This window comes from Aspergillus karnatakaensis, assembly GCF_047715665.1.
Source record: "Aspergillus karnatakaensis strain CBS 102800 unplaced genomic scaffold BJY04scaffold_6, whole genome shotgun sequence".
NCBI lineage: Eukaryota > Fungi > Ascomycota > Eurotiomycetes > Eurotiales > Aspergillaceae > Aspergillus > Aspergillus karnatakaensis.
The window spans coordinates 519,505-532,983 of NW_027395718.1; the positions used below are offsets into that span (position 1 = coordinate 519,505).

A 13,479-nucleotide genomic window follows, 5' to 3' on the forward strand; every position below is an offset into this window, starting at 1 on the left:
GGAGATCTGCCAGGGGGCGCTCCACTTCCTTTTTGTATCTGTGGATTCAGTAGCGGCCCCACATGTTCTTGGCTTGTTTGGCTACAGATTCATATTCCGGTTGGTCTCTAGTAGACAAATCCCAGATATCTGCTCCAGAGCAAGAGCATATACATGTACGAGCCTGAATTGAAGCGAGTAGGGTGGAAAGGCTTTGTTTGAGTATGTCCCCAATGCGTGCACTATACTCCCCAGCCTACTGTCCAGAATAAACTTTCCAGACCAACGAGCCCAGCACAAATATACCAAGTGGCGCTGCCCCTCGCACCCATTTCCAGATTGGAGATATCATAACAGGCCTCGTGTCGTCAAACGGAACTGTACCCGTCAAAGACCGCTCTGGCAACGGCAGATACTCGATTCTTCTCGCGCCAACAGCGAGCTTCGAAACAGGGTTCGGCAGGTATTTATCGAGATAGGGTAAAAGGTAGAGCGAGAAGACGCGGTCCTTTAATGTGGACAGCGCCTCGAGGCGCGTTAGATTGTAGGAATCCTTACAGTTATATCGTACACGAGCTTGTTGCTTCGCTTGCCACGCTTGTAGGTGGCTGTGTATTTCCTTGGTCGAGATCTTCGCATCAGAGGAAGCTTGGAGCAGGTTGTGGATAGAATTGACAAGGGCCGCGGCACTTTCGATGGCGCAGTTGCCGCCTTGCCCTAGGTTTGGTGTCATCTGGTCCTGTCAGTCATATCTTGTTGCAGTCAAACAGGGCTTGCTCATACTTTATGTGCGGCATCGCCAATACAAACCCACCGGTCTATCGCCCAGTGGTCGTACCACGCTTCTTCCAGGGGTACTAGCCTGTAAGTTATCACTCTTTTGTACACCTCACGGAAAGGCACGGTATCACTCGCAGGATTATCCAGGAAAGGCTCAACAAACTGGCCAACCATACTCTGATCAAAGCGCGGGATCTCCGAGGCAGCGTATTTCCGGTCCAATCTCTTGAAAAGAAACCAATACACTCTTTTCTGCTTTCCAACAATGTGCATGAAAGACCACCCCTCGCCAAAGGTACGGTGTTCAGAGCCGTCGGCCAATCCCGGTGTTGGCTCGGAGATGCCAAATAGGCAGCTGTACTCACAGCTCATTGCTATACAGACTCCAGTATAAACGACATCACCATGTTATACAGTAATACAATAGTGGTTGAACATACCTTCTCTCTCCCTCCCCAATTCCTCCTTCAATCCTTTAGATTCCATAAATTCCCACATCTGCCGCCGCACAACACTCCTCACCCCATCAGCACCAACAACAAGATCTCCCTTATATCTCGTCCCGTCGGTACACTGAACCTCTATACCATCCCCATCTTGCTGAACCTTCACAACCGTTTTCCCCGTAACCACACACCTCCTTCCCTCCTCTGTCTCCTTAAGCCGATGATACAGAATCCCCAACGCAACCTTCCGATCGACAAACGCAATCGGATATCCGTGCCTGATTTTCATATCAGTTCAGTTCAGTTCAGTACGCATCGAAATCACGAATTCCACAATTGAGCAAGAAAGAAAACAACAAAAGAATACCGTATTTCGAAAACCCCCCGGCTCCTCCGGCCTCAACAACAACTTGCCGTTACTCCTCCAAAAATACGTCTCGCGGAGCGGCTCCGTTGCAGCCTCGAGCTCGTTAAAGAGAGATAGCTGGTCGAGGATCCTGGCGCCGTTGGGGAGGAGGGCGATTCCTGCGCCCAGGGGTGGTGCGATTTGTGATTTCGATTCGAGGATTGTGAAGGTTATGTTTTTGCTTTGCGGGGAGCGTAAGAGGCAGTGGGCTAGTGTTAGACCCGCGATTGAGCCGCCGATGATTACGATGTGGAAGGGTGGGGGTGGCATTTTGGCATTAAGTGAGGGCAAGGGAGGAAGGTAAAGCTGGAGAGGGGAGGGGGAGAAGGAGGAGGAGGAGGAGGAGGAGGAGGAGGAGGAGAAGGAGGAGGAGAAGGAGGAGGAGAAGGGGGGAGGGGGTGGTTAGTGATGTGTTGGCCATGTAAGTACAAGGTACAAGATCTTGGATGCCCTGCACGCCACGGCGCAAATGTAGTTGTTGATTGGTTGATTTGGAGATGCCTTGGGTGAAATACTGCGCTTTAGCCAATGGCTGAAAGGTACAGATGCATGATAACAATAGGCGCACCCCTTGGCAAGTTGGGACTAGCAGTCCAGGGGCTCTGGGTACCGTAATTGGGTGTAAGAGGCTTGTAGACAGGTGCCTGTCAGATGCAAATATAGGGCTGACACTGCATTTTTAAATCCCACGAGGGGCTGCGTAGTAGGTTGCCTGTATTGTGTGTACTTTCCAGATTCTCCTACTGATATCTTGATATACATCTAATAACCCCTCAATCCTGATATCACGACTAGTTATTGTTTACAGCCTGTCCTGTTCACTCACCCACTCACTATCCTCTTCGCCCAAGAAAGCCGCCGTGAACCTATCAAAAGAGATCTTACCGAGTTTGGTCTGCCATCACTCAAATCATCAGCGGCCGCGATGGTATGCATCCCAGGCCTGAGCATACAAACCCTTCCATATCTTCTGTTTTCTCACTCAATCTCAACCTCGCCATCACAATCAGGCGGCCAGCGCTTTCTAACTCCCAGACTCTACGGCAGAAAGGCTACTCTCTCCGACACCGACCCGCTCGCCGGGATGAACGTCTACCGAACACGAGTACAAATCCGGCCCGTGATAGAAAGATATTGGCATCTCAGCAAGACATAGAATCGACGTCCATATTCCCGAGATATCGTTCCCGACGGGCGTCCATTGGCAGCAAATCTGGGCGTACCGACTGTTTTCTGTCGTGGTTGAAGTTTATTCGGCTGCCAGTTCGAATTCGTTTGCAAAGGCAAGGGGGGTGGTGGAGCATATTCGGCAGGTGGATTGTCGGTTGAGAGTGTTTCTTGTGTAGGTTCTTGATGACATAGGTGAGAGGATGGTAAGCCGAGACGATGGAGAGGAGTTTGGACGGGAATTTGAGGTTGAGTTTCGAGAGGTCGATGTTGAATGTTCTGAGCAGATGGAACAGCTATTTCGAGGGGCTGCGAGGGGGTCGACATTGGTGAAAGCTGCTACGAATGGTTCGTATGGGTGGAGCTGGCCCTGAAGACCTTTCTGGCCCTAATCTTGGACCGTTGATCAGCAGGAGCCACCTGATAGAGCTCGCTTCCGGCAATAGGCCAGGTTATCGGGCTTTGATGAGGAGGCGAGGTAAGCCGCTTGATCCCTTAAACGGTGTTCTACGCCATCTCAATCCATCGGGACTAACTCATCGGTCAAATGCCAAATCCTCTCATCAGCAACATCCCTCTGATTCCTAGTAAACCTCAAAAACAATTGCTCAGGGCCCCTTGCCCAAACCGATACGTCATGCGGCCCAGCCAAAGCAGGGTTATCGCGGGGCCGGAAGATCGCATAGTGTTGGATGCGTGCCTCCTCGGGAATCTCACGCCATTCGACATTATCGTGGATAGCATCAGCGGGAGAAGCTGTTTGCACGCTCTTCCCGAGTTGAGCAGCATACATAGCGCTGCTGAACCCCTCTTCCAACTGCATGATCTTACTCGCTAGTGCGATCGGAGGACCGCATTTGTGGAAACCTTGCATTGGCGGTGCTTTCTGCAGAAGTGCGAGGGCTTTACGGCGGAGGACTGGTTCACGACAGTGCAATGCAGTGTAATATAGGGGGAGACCGACGCCAAGTTCAAACGTGAAAGCTGGCTGAGCGCCGTTCGAGTCCGCTGAAGACTCCAGCGCTATCTCTGATGATTTGACGACAAGTTGGAAATTGGCTAGATGTGCGTCGTAGACACATTGTAGCCGGGATAAGCAGGTAGATAGGACCATTGTCAAGGTCGTGTGAAAGGCAACAAGGAGAGCATTGTTGCCGATGTCGATTTTCGAGAGAGAATTACCTGCCGCTGTTGTGTAGCTCATGTATGCATGATGCCATAGATCGAGTTGCCGGTGCAGGTAATTTTGTTTCGCGAGAGTCGTAGCTGTTGGTTCGGGGTAAACGTCGAGAAATGGGTTGGTTCCGCTGTCCCTTTCAAGGATGAGGATCTCAGCCGCCAGTTGCACGAGCGCGTCTCGGGCAGCTTGCAGCGAATAAAAGACATAATCACCCTGGATGTCGAGGTCTCTGAACAGGTCGCTGACGGGAACCCCAGAAAATGTCAATGCGGCGGTGCCTAGGCGGATGAACAGCGGTATAATGGTCCCTTCCAGCAAGATGTTCTGAGTACACGTTTTGGCGCGTAGGTCGAGGATCAGCTTGATGCCCTGGTTGTACAGCTGCAGCGCATCTTCAACGCGGCCTTGAAGCGTTTCAATACACATGAATAGGATGCTGCTGATCAACGCTACCTGTGTATCCACACTCCCTTGATCAATTTGCGCCTGGATTTTGGACAGTGATCTCGAGTACCATCCGAGGGCTTCGCTTTGTCTGGAGTTGAGAGTCCGTGTCTTTTCGTCTCGCAAACTGAGAAAAATAAAATCGTGGCATATCTCCGGGTGTTCGAACAGCGTGCTGATCGCGTTAATAGCGTCCCATACAGCTGGCTCGGTTCGACAGACTTGAGGTACGACGGTGACCCAGAAGTCTTGATCTAATCCGCCAGAGAGATACGGCGCAGCGTGCTCGAAATAGTAGGCGAAGGCGCGACGCTCCCTCCAGACAGTGTTTGGCGAGGTCGAGACGGGTAAATCAAGGATAGAGGTTGTTGAGGGAGCAGAGGCGTAAGAGCCAGTAGTGACATAGTCGTATGCGCACTGATAGTTTCCCGCAATGCAGCGGCGGCAGCTAGGCTTTTCCTCTCCGCATTTTACTTTACGAGTTCTGACCGTGTGAGTAAAGGCAGTGCAAGGCGGGAAGACTAAGAGACGTACTTGCAAGTTCTACAGCCTCGCCTTGATCTGAGAGGTCCGACGCGATTCGGTGGTGAGCGAGCAGGTGGAGATGGCATGGCGATCGTAGTCAGCTGGTGGCTCAATCCTGCTGGCGGGAGGCTTGTTTGCGATTCGACCCCTGAACTGGATGTGTTTGCAGGTACTGGCCATGTTTCAGAGTATCGCCTCGAGAATTGTTTAGTTCAGCGTGGTATCCATAGGGATACAGAGTATCGACAGGTAAAAAGCAAATAGTATCCACGATTGACTCCAGGCGCGGAGAATGATGGAGCTGAGGTTGGAGATGGGAAGAAATGAAAGAGAAATGGCGGCAGCGGGAGCACGAGTGCCGGCTCCACTTGGTCCCTGACTAGCGGACTCTAGTCACTTTAACCATTCTTAGCATCAACCATTCTGTTGATGTTCGAATGCTGCGATTTCTGATATTGATTTCATCTGTGACCGACGGTCGAAACACAGTTGTAGTATAATCCAACACCAAACTCCCCACCCGTAAACCTAATCCCAACCAACAAAAGAAACACCCAGTGAATGACAAGCCACAGACAAACCCCCAACACCACAATGCAATATCCCGGATTGTTCTCCTCTCCAAACCTCAAAACCCTGAGATCCTGACTATTCCGCCCTGGAATAAACCCCACTCCCAACCGGCGTCTCAACATCCACCCTCCTGCCATATCCATCCCTGCCACCTCCACCATACCCATCCTTATACCCCTCCCTCGCCTCCCTCGCCATCCAAGCCAGCTGCTTCATGCGCAGCTCCCGCATATACTGCCTCTGCTCACTACTCATCTCGACAGGCTCGCCCTGCCCGTGGAACCCGTTTGTTGCGAGCGAGTGGATCGAGTAGCCCAGGAGCACGGAGACGACGCAGCCGACGATTACGATGAGGATGATGACTTCTTTGCTTAGGCCGGCCATTGCGGTTTTTGTTTGGTGGGTTGGGTGGTTGGTTGGGTTCTGTAGAGAGTGGGTTAGTATACTGAAGCCATGCTTGAAGAGAGAGGAGAAAGAGGGATCGATGGGACTGGAGGAGGGGGAGGACGTACTATACTGTGAACGAGTGGACGACTATATAGTCCGGCTGATATAGTACCTAGCTACTCCAGAGTGTCTGGTAGAGAGTGTGCGGTAGGATAGAGTAGGTAAAGAGCGAACAGAGTGAGAACGAGAGAGGTCAAAACAAAACAGTAGCCTGCAACATTCAGAGACGCCTCCCTCTTATACACTCTCTCCTCTCCTCTTCTCTCGTCTAATTAAAGGCGAGAAATCTCAGCTGTTTGATGAAATAGCGACCGCGATGCATCTTGCTGTCCCCTCTAGGGTTAAGGCGAGACATATACTTCTCAATCCGGGATAGCGCGGATTTCTATGATGTCATTTGCGAGCCGGCCAATGGAAATCATTCATACCGTCGGCGCTAATCTCCCATACAACCAATGAAAACTGAATCCGAGGGGGTCCACTTGCCCGCTGCAAAGTGGGCAAGTTTGTTGGTGGTGAGGTTTTGGATTCTCGAGTCGAGACAGGGCAGCGATATCTTTGGGAATTGTGATTCGTGGGTTATTGATCTGAATGGCTTGGGTTCAAGATTTGGTGTGCTGTGCGCTGTGGGCTGCCCCTGAGTTTGCTGGTTTAAAGATTGGTCCACGTGATACGGCTTTTCTCCGGCATTGTTGTTATTCTGGGCTGCAAATGTTTACTTCCGTACGGAGTAATAAATGTCATCAATCATCTATTGCTATGCTCTATCTGACATGGTCTCATCTATTGAAAGTACCCAGGGAACAGCCAGTTCATCTTCTCCCTAGCCTCAGCGCTCCAGTTCGGCTGCGCAGTGCTGAGACCGAACTTGACGGCGCCAGCATAGTGCTTCGCCTGGACGAGGTCCGCGTTGTGCTCCGCCGCCAGCTCGTCCAGAACAGCGGTGACAAAGTGCTTTGCGTTGACGGCGTTGGCCTTCATGTTGCCCATGACCATCTCGACGGTCACGTCCTCGGTGGACTCGTGCCAGCAGTCGTAGTCGGTGGACATGCAGATCATCTGGTAGGCGATTTCAGCCTCGCGGGCGAGCTTGGCTTCAGGGAGGGCGGACATGTTGATGACGGAGCCGCCCCATGAGCGGTAGAGCTTGCTCTCTGCGCGGGTGGAGAATTGAGGGCCCTCTATGCTGTGTTAGTGCTGTAAAAGGAGCGCATATATATATGGGAACATACCCATGCAGACGAGAGTGCCCCGGTCGTGGAGGACAACGCCCTCTCCCTCAAGACTGTGTCCGCATTGGCGCACGATCTTGGCTACCTGCTCGTCGAATGGATCGCCGAACGGAACGTGCCCGACAACGCCTCCCTCGAAGAATGTGAACGGCCGGATGCCCTTGGTGCGGTCGATGACCTGGTCTGGCACGACGAAATCGCGGGGCTTGATCTCCTCCTGCAGACTGCCGACGGCGGAGAAGGCGATGATGGTGCGGACACCGATGGAGCGGAGGGCGGCAATGTTGGCACGGGCAGGGACCTCGTGAGGGGCGATCTGGTGGTGCTGGCCGTGGCGGCTCAGGAAGGCAACGGCGACGGTTCGGTCGTTTTTGCCCTTATGGTGGAGGATTGTGATGGGAGAGGAGGGAGTGCCCCAGGGTGTGGAAACGTTCAGGGAAGCGACCTGGGTGAAGCCGGGGAGTTCGCGAAGACCGGTACCACCGATGACGGCGATAGGGACGGGCTCTACAGAGATCAGTTAGTTGAGAGGGGTATTCGGAGGGGTAGGTGAGGGGTCGAACCGTCGTAGGTGCTGGGGAGAGCGGCCATTCTTGCAGCAAGTTGCTTCGGGGATTCGATTCTTCTGAGGGGTCTAGCGAGAGAGGAGAGTGAACGAAGGACAGAGCCGGCCAGCATGCACGATTTAATTGTTGGAACTAGAGGAAAGGTTTGCCCCTGTTTGCTCACCAAGACGCAATTTTGAGACTTCACTCTGAAATCTCAGCGGGGTCGTTCTTCTGATTGGCCAGCCATCGCCATCTCCTCCACGTGCGTCAGGCAGCAAGGCACAAGGTACACCACGAGCCACTAGGGGTCATCGATCATACAACAACCAACAACCAACAACCAACAACCAACACCGGAGGATCTTATGAAAATGCTCATTGAGTCTATATACTACTCCGCTGGCCGCCACTCATAATGATGCGCTCCCTTGCCTACCGGCCCGGGATCCTCCCCCTTCACTCCAGGCTTGTTGTACCCATGCGCCCCAAAGAAGTCCATCTGAGCCTCCATAAACTTGGTCGGCAGCATTGTTCCCCCTTCAAACTTGATATACTCCAGAGTTGCTGACATGGCGGGGAGGTAATGTTCTGAGTCAATCCCTGCAATGACAATCTCCTTCAAAGAGCCATACGTCCTCTGCAATTCTTCCGCCACCTTGTCGATGTACTTCATATTGGTGAGATGCTTGTTCTCAGCCAGAGCCGGCTGCAGGATATCGGCAATGCCCTCAGACCGGATAATGCACCCCGCCCTCCAGATCTGCAGACACTTGCTCAGATCGATATCCCACCCTTCGTCCTGCGACGCCCTGGCAATCTGCTCCAGGCCCTGACAGAAACTCGCCAGGAACGAAGCATACACAGCCCGTCGCAAATGCTCCTTGAACGCCTCAAACGTCTTCATTCCACGGATCGGCGAAGGGGCCGGTATCTTCAACCTCTTTGCAACCTCCAGCCTCTCCGCCCGATTGCCACTGGCAACACGCATGTACTGCGCCGTGGCGAGTGTCGGCGCAGAGACATGCCTCGCCGCACTCTCCATAATCGACCAATACGGCGTGCCCTCAGTATTGTCGTCGTCCTGTACAACCTTATCAAGGACATCATCAAGAACATACCCGCCCTCTCCCTCGCCCTCCCCCTTCCCATCTCCCTTGGGCGTCTTCTTAACCCGAAGGAGCGCAGCCCCGATCTCAAGCAGGTAGTTATTCCTCAACTCGCCCTGGGTATTCCACTCCTCAAAAACATCCGCAATCTCCTCATACCCCAGTCCGCGCCCGAAATGCAATATCGACCACGCCTCGGCAACAGCAGACAACATCCCCCCTTCAATGCCATTATGCACCATTTTCACAAAATGCCCAGACCCATTAGGTCCAACATTGGTCACGCACGGCAACCCCGTCTCCGAATCCTTCGCCGCATATAATTCCAACAGCGGCAAAACCGTATCAAGCGCCTCCTTATCACCACCCGGCGAAAGACTCGGCCCACGCCGTGCAGACTGATACCCACCCGACACACCCAGCCCAATCCAACTAACACCGATTTCCGCACACTCCTTCTGCCGCTTCTCAGTCCGTTTATAGTGCTCATTCCCGCCGTCGAGAATAATATCCCCCTTCTTCAAATCATTCTTGATCATATCGAGCACCGAATCCGCAGGGTCGCCGTGGGTGATTGAGAACAGGAATATTTTGCGCTCGCCTTGTCCCTCGAGCGATTGCGTGAATTTAGAGATGTCGGTGAACCCTTCCACTTTACCCTTGTAGTTGGTTTTCTTTGTAGACGAGAGCAGGTTGTCGATGTTCGAGGCCTCGATGTCCCAGATGGACACATCGAGACCGAGTTCCGAAAAGGCAAAGGCCATCATCGAGCCCATGTTGCCGGCGCCGACAATGCCGATGCGTTTGAAGCGGGAGGCGATTTCTTCTTTTGATGGCATGATGTAGGTTGTGGTAGTGTGAGTTGGAAATATATTGTGGTGAGAGCTAGGTAGGGATATATATAACCTGGCTGAACCCCTCTAGAATTTCTTACATCACGGAGACGACAATCACCCAACTCAACATTCCAGGAGTACACCAGTTACATTAATTAACTGCGGCAAATAAGCCTTTCTGACAGAAGCCCAGTGGCTACGATCACGGCCTTGACCCGCACACATCATGCTCCGGTACTATGGAGTAGGTCGATCTCATCGTTACATCATCCCGCAACATCCGATCTATAAACAATCCCCTTGGAAAGATCCCTACCGTATATTTCATAAACACCTACAATCAATTTCCTCTTCCATTAATTAAACCTTAAAAAGAAAGAAACCTCATTCCATTTCATTCAATCCAACCCAACCCACCATGTCTTCAAAATCAGAAGCCTCCAAAATCCCCCTCTCCTACGCAACCGTCTCCCTCGGCCCCCCCTCAAACCCAACCTCCATTCCCCTCCCCGAAAAGCTATCCGCCCTTTCCTCAGCTGGCTTCAACGGAATCGAACTCGGCTTCCCCGACCTCCTCTCCTTCGCATCTTCATTCCACAACCGCCCCATCAACCCCTCCGACTACCCATCCCTAATCTCGGCCGCAACGGAAATCAAATCCCTCTGTGCAAGACATGGCTTATCGATACTAATGCTCCAGCCCTTCTCAAACTTCGAAGGGTGGCCTCGCGGCTCCGCGGAACGAGACGACGCATTCAGCAGGGCCAGGGGCTGGATATCTATCATGGATGCGGCGGGGATAGGGATGGTTCAGGTGGGATCGAGCGATACACCGTTAGATAAACTCTCTTCGTCGGGGAGGGATTTAGAGAGCTTGAGAAGGGATATCATCACCGATCTTCGCGAATTCGCGGATCTATTAGACGAGAAGGGGATGAGGATGGCGTATGAGAACTGGTGTTGGTCGTCGCATGCCACGGGGTGGAAGGATGTCTGGAGTATTGTGAAGGAAGTCGATAGGGAGAATGTTGGGCTTTGTCTTGATACGTTCCAATCTGCGGGGGGTAAGTATGGGGATCCGACGACACGTTCTGGGACGATTGGGGATGTTGAAGCTGGGTCGGAGGGGGAGAAGGCCCTGCGTGAGAGATTCGAGAGGAGTATGGCTGGGCTTGCGGAGAGTGTTCCGAGGGAGAAGATCTATCTGTTGCAGATCTCGGATGCGTATAGGCCTGTTTCATCGTCTGGATCTAGTGAACCGAAACCGTTGGAAAGTGGTGTTGTGGATGGCACGGCGCCGAGAGGACGCTGGAGCCATGATTTCAGGCCGATGCCGTATAACGGCGGGTATTTACCGATTGAGAGTGTTGGGAGGGCGGTGTTGCGGACGGGGTTTAGGGGCTGGTTTAGTGTGGAGATTTTTGATGGCGGGGTCGATGGGGAGGGGAGGGAAGGGGATTTGCGGGAGTTTGCGGGGAGGGCGAGGGAGAGGGTGGGGAGTTTTATTGAGAATTGTTTGAGGGATCAATAGAATTGCATCGGTTATGAGGTGGTGTATGGATTGGGGGGAGAAGGGTGGCGAGTTGTGGTTGGTATGTATTTTGATACCTGACAGACTATGTATATAGAACATGATATGATGATGCAGTCATGACTTTTCGTCAACTCAATAACAGAAACAAACAATCAAACGCCGGAGATGCTATAAACAACAACAGGGATATAGAACTAAAATTACTCATTACTCGGGTAAGTAACCGAGTAAGTCGGGACAAACTCCTCCTTGATCGACCTCAAGCTCACAAACCGTGAAAGCAAGTTTCCACTACCCGCCTTGTCGTTCGTTCCACTAGCACGCGCACCACCGAACGGCTGCTGGCCGACAACGGCACCAGTGCTCTTGCAGTTAATGTAGAAGTTACCGGCCGCGTTGCGGAGAGCCTCGTTCGCCAGCTGCAGGGCCTCGCGGTCCTGAGCAAAGACAGAGCCAGTAAGGCCGTATTCGCCTGTTGTATCAATCTTCTGAGCAATGCGGGCAAAGTCCGCCTCTGTGGCGTCGCTGTAGCTGTGGATGACGAGGATAGGGCCGAAAAGCTCGCGGGAGAGGAGGGGGTGGTCGGGGTTTGTGGTCCGGTACACGGTAGGCTGGATGTACCAGCCCTTGGAGGAGTCGTAGGTACCACCAGCGAGGAGCTCAAGCTCGGGGTCGCTCTTGGCCTCGTCGATCACCTTGCTGAGCTTGTTGAACGAGGCTTCGTGGATGACCGGCCCGCAGAAGTTGGTAAAGTCCTCTGGAGGACCGACCTTGAGGTTCTTGGTCTCGGTGGCAACTTGCTGGACGAATTCCTCCGCGATGGAGGCGGCGACGTACGCGCGAGACGTGGCGCTGCACTTCTGTCCTTGGAACTCGAATGCGCCGCGGACGGTCTGCACGGCTGCGTTGCGGATGTCGGCCGACTTGTGGATGAGGTGGAAGTTCTTGCCGCCGGTTTCGCCGACAATACGTGGGTAGCTGCGGTACTTTCCTGCGGCGACGCCGTTGGAGATCTGCCCGTACAGGCTGCGGAAGACGCTGGTGCTGCCGGTGAAGTGCAGGGCGGCGAATTCGGGGTGGTCGAGGACGGCCTTGGTGACTTCTTCAGCTTCGCCGGGGACGAACTGGATGACGTTCTTGGGAAGACCGGCTTCGAGGAGGATTTGGTGGACGAGCCAGTTTGAGGCGATGGCTGATGGCGAAGGCTTCCAGACTACCACATTGCCCATGAGAGCAGGAGCGCCAGCCAGGTTTCCGCCGATGGCAGTAAAGTTGAATGGACTAATAGCGTACACGAATCCTTCGAGCGGGCGGTATTCCACACGGCTGTCTGGTCAGCAGGATTCTCTCGAATGAACACGGCAACTCACTTCCAAACACCAGGCGCATGGTGCACCGGCTGCTGCGCATACAGATCCTCCGCATACTTGACGCCAAAGCGGAAAAAGTCACACAGCTCCGCCGCAGAGTCAATCTCCGCCTGCCAGGCATTCTTGCCCTGGCCATGCATGGTCAGAGCCATGATATCGTAGCGGTACTTGGTCGCGATCAGGTCCGCCGCCTTGAGGAAGATGCTCGCACGTTCAGCGAACGGAGTGCTGGCCCATGACTCGCGGGCTTCAAGCGCAGATTTGATCGCAGCCTCGACATCGCGAGTAGAAGCGTTGGAATATGTGGCGACCGGGCCATGCGACGCCGGGTTCGTCTGTGTGAGAGCTTGAGAGGCGCTGACTTCCTTGCCTGCGATCACGAGAGGAACACTGAGAGGGGCAGTCTGCTGTGTGCGGGCCAGAGCTTCTTGCAAGGCCTTTCGGTCTGGAGATCCGGGGGCGTAGTGTTTCTACAGAATTAGCAATGCCTTTAACAGCTGAGACTACAACTCACGTTGGGCTCATTGTCGATGCGAGGGATCTTGAATGTCGCAATCGTCCTTGTACGGGCGAACGCAGTAACAGTGGTCCTGGCCGCAGGAAGGGCTCTCGCGCGGAGCAGCAATGAAGATTGCATGATTGTGTTCTCAATGAGTCTCAAGATGATGATCGAGAGAGAGAAGAGAGAGAGGAGGAGAGGGGAAAGAGGAGAAGCAAACAGCGGAATGCAGGTATGCGGGGAAGCTCCCGTGATTTAAAGGCCGGCTATCGACGGCGACAGGTACTTTTCTCACCAATGGGATTGTGAGAGGCGATAGAATATTCCTCCAGATATTCCAGGATGATTACTGGTCACTGGTCAGTAGGAGATGGATCATCGCCGGTGTTGATCGTGCAAGCCGGGAC

At 53.2% G+C, this 13,479-nt stretch overlaps 6 protein-coding genes across 6 annotated transcripts; 1 reads left to right on the forward strand and 5 right to left on the reverse strand.

The window, feature by feature from the left end:
- Positions 1-81: 81 nt before the first annotated feature.
- BJY04DRAFT_205340 (FAD-dependent oxidoreductase) lies at positions 82-1,881 on the reverse strand (the record flags this gene model as incomplete). Its single annotated transcript, XM_073713584.1, has 5 exons — positions 82-221; positions 286-712; positions 763-1,133; positions 1,200-1,483; positions 1,610-1,881. The coding sequence occupies 5 exons, from the start codon at positions 1,879-1,881 to the stop codon at positions 82-84; spliced, it is 1,494 nt and encodes a 497-aa protein (XP_073575418.1).
- A 1,414-nt stretch (positions 1,882-3,295) lies between these two features.
- BJY04DRAFT_205341 (Zn(II)2Cys6 transcription factor) lies at positions 3,296-5,013 on the reverse strand (the record flags this gene model as incomplete). The annotated part of the gene is made up of 2 exons (XM_073713585.1): positions 3,296-4,886; positions 4,937-5,013. 2 exons carry the CDS (start codon positions 5,011-5,013, stop codon positions 3,296-3,298), a joined length of 1,668 nt encoding a protein of 555 aa, XP_073575419.1.
- A 357-nt stretch (positions 5,014-5,370) lies between these two features.
- Positions 5,371-5,697, reverse strand: BJY04DRAFT_180058 (uncharacterized protein). Its single transcript, XM_073709999.1, has one exon. It carries the CDS (start codon positions 5,665-5,667, stop codon positions 5,389-5,391), a length of 279 nt encoding a protein of 92 aa, XP_073575420.1. The 5' UTR covers positions 5,668-5,697; the 3' UTR covers positions 5,371-5,388.
- A 1,033-nt stretch (positions 5,698-6,730) lies between these two features.
- BJY04DRAFT_205342 (6-phosphogluconate dehydrogenase, decarboxylating) lies at positions 6,731-9,672 on the reverse strand (the record flags this gene model as incomplete). Its single annotated transcript, XM_073713586.1, has 3 exons — positions 6,731-7,128; positions 7,180-7,684; positions 8,164-9,672. The coding sequence occupies 3 exons, from the start codon at positions 9,670-9,672 to the stop codon at positions 6,731-6,733; spliced, it is 2,412 nt and encodes an 803-aa protein (XP_073575421.1).
- A 208-nt stretch (positions 9,673-9,880) lies between these two features.
- On the forward strand, positions 9,881-11,302 carry BJY04DRAFT_136430 (sugar phosphate isomerase/epimerase family protein). The gene has a single exon (XM_073708598.1). The coding sequence runs from the start codon at positions 10,088-10,090 to the stop codon at positions 11,198-11,200; it is 1,113 nt and encodes a 370-aa protein (XP_073575422.1). The 5' UTR covers positions 9,881-10,087; the 3' UTR covers positions 11,201-11,302.
- Positions 11,302-13,365, reverse strand: prnC (delta-1-pyrroline-5-carboxylate dehydrogenase prnC). The gene is made up of 3 exons (XM_073708597.1): positions 13,088-13,365; positions 12,574-13,043; positions 11,302-12,529 (listed from the first exon to the last, which is right to left on the reverse strand). The coding sequence occupies exons 1-3, from the start codon at positions 13,208-13,210 to the stop codon at positions 11,404-11,406; spliced, it is 1,719 nt and encodes a 572-aa protein (XP_073575423.1). The 5' UTR covers positions 13,211-13,365; the 3' UTR covers positions 11,302-11,403.
- Positions 13,366-13,479: the final 114 nt, after the last annotated feature.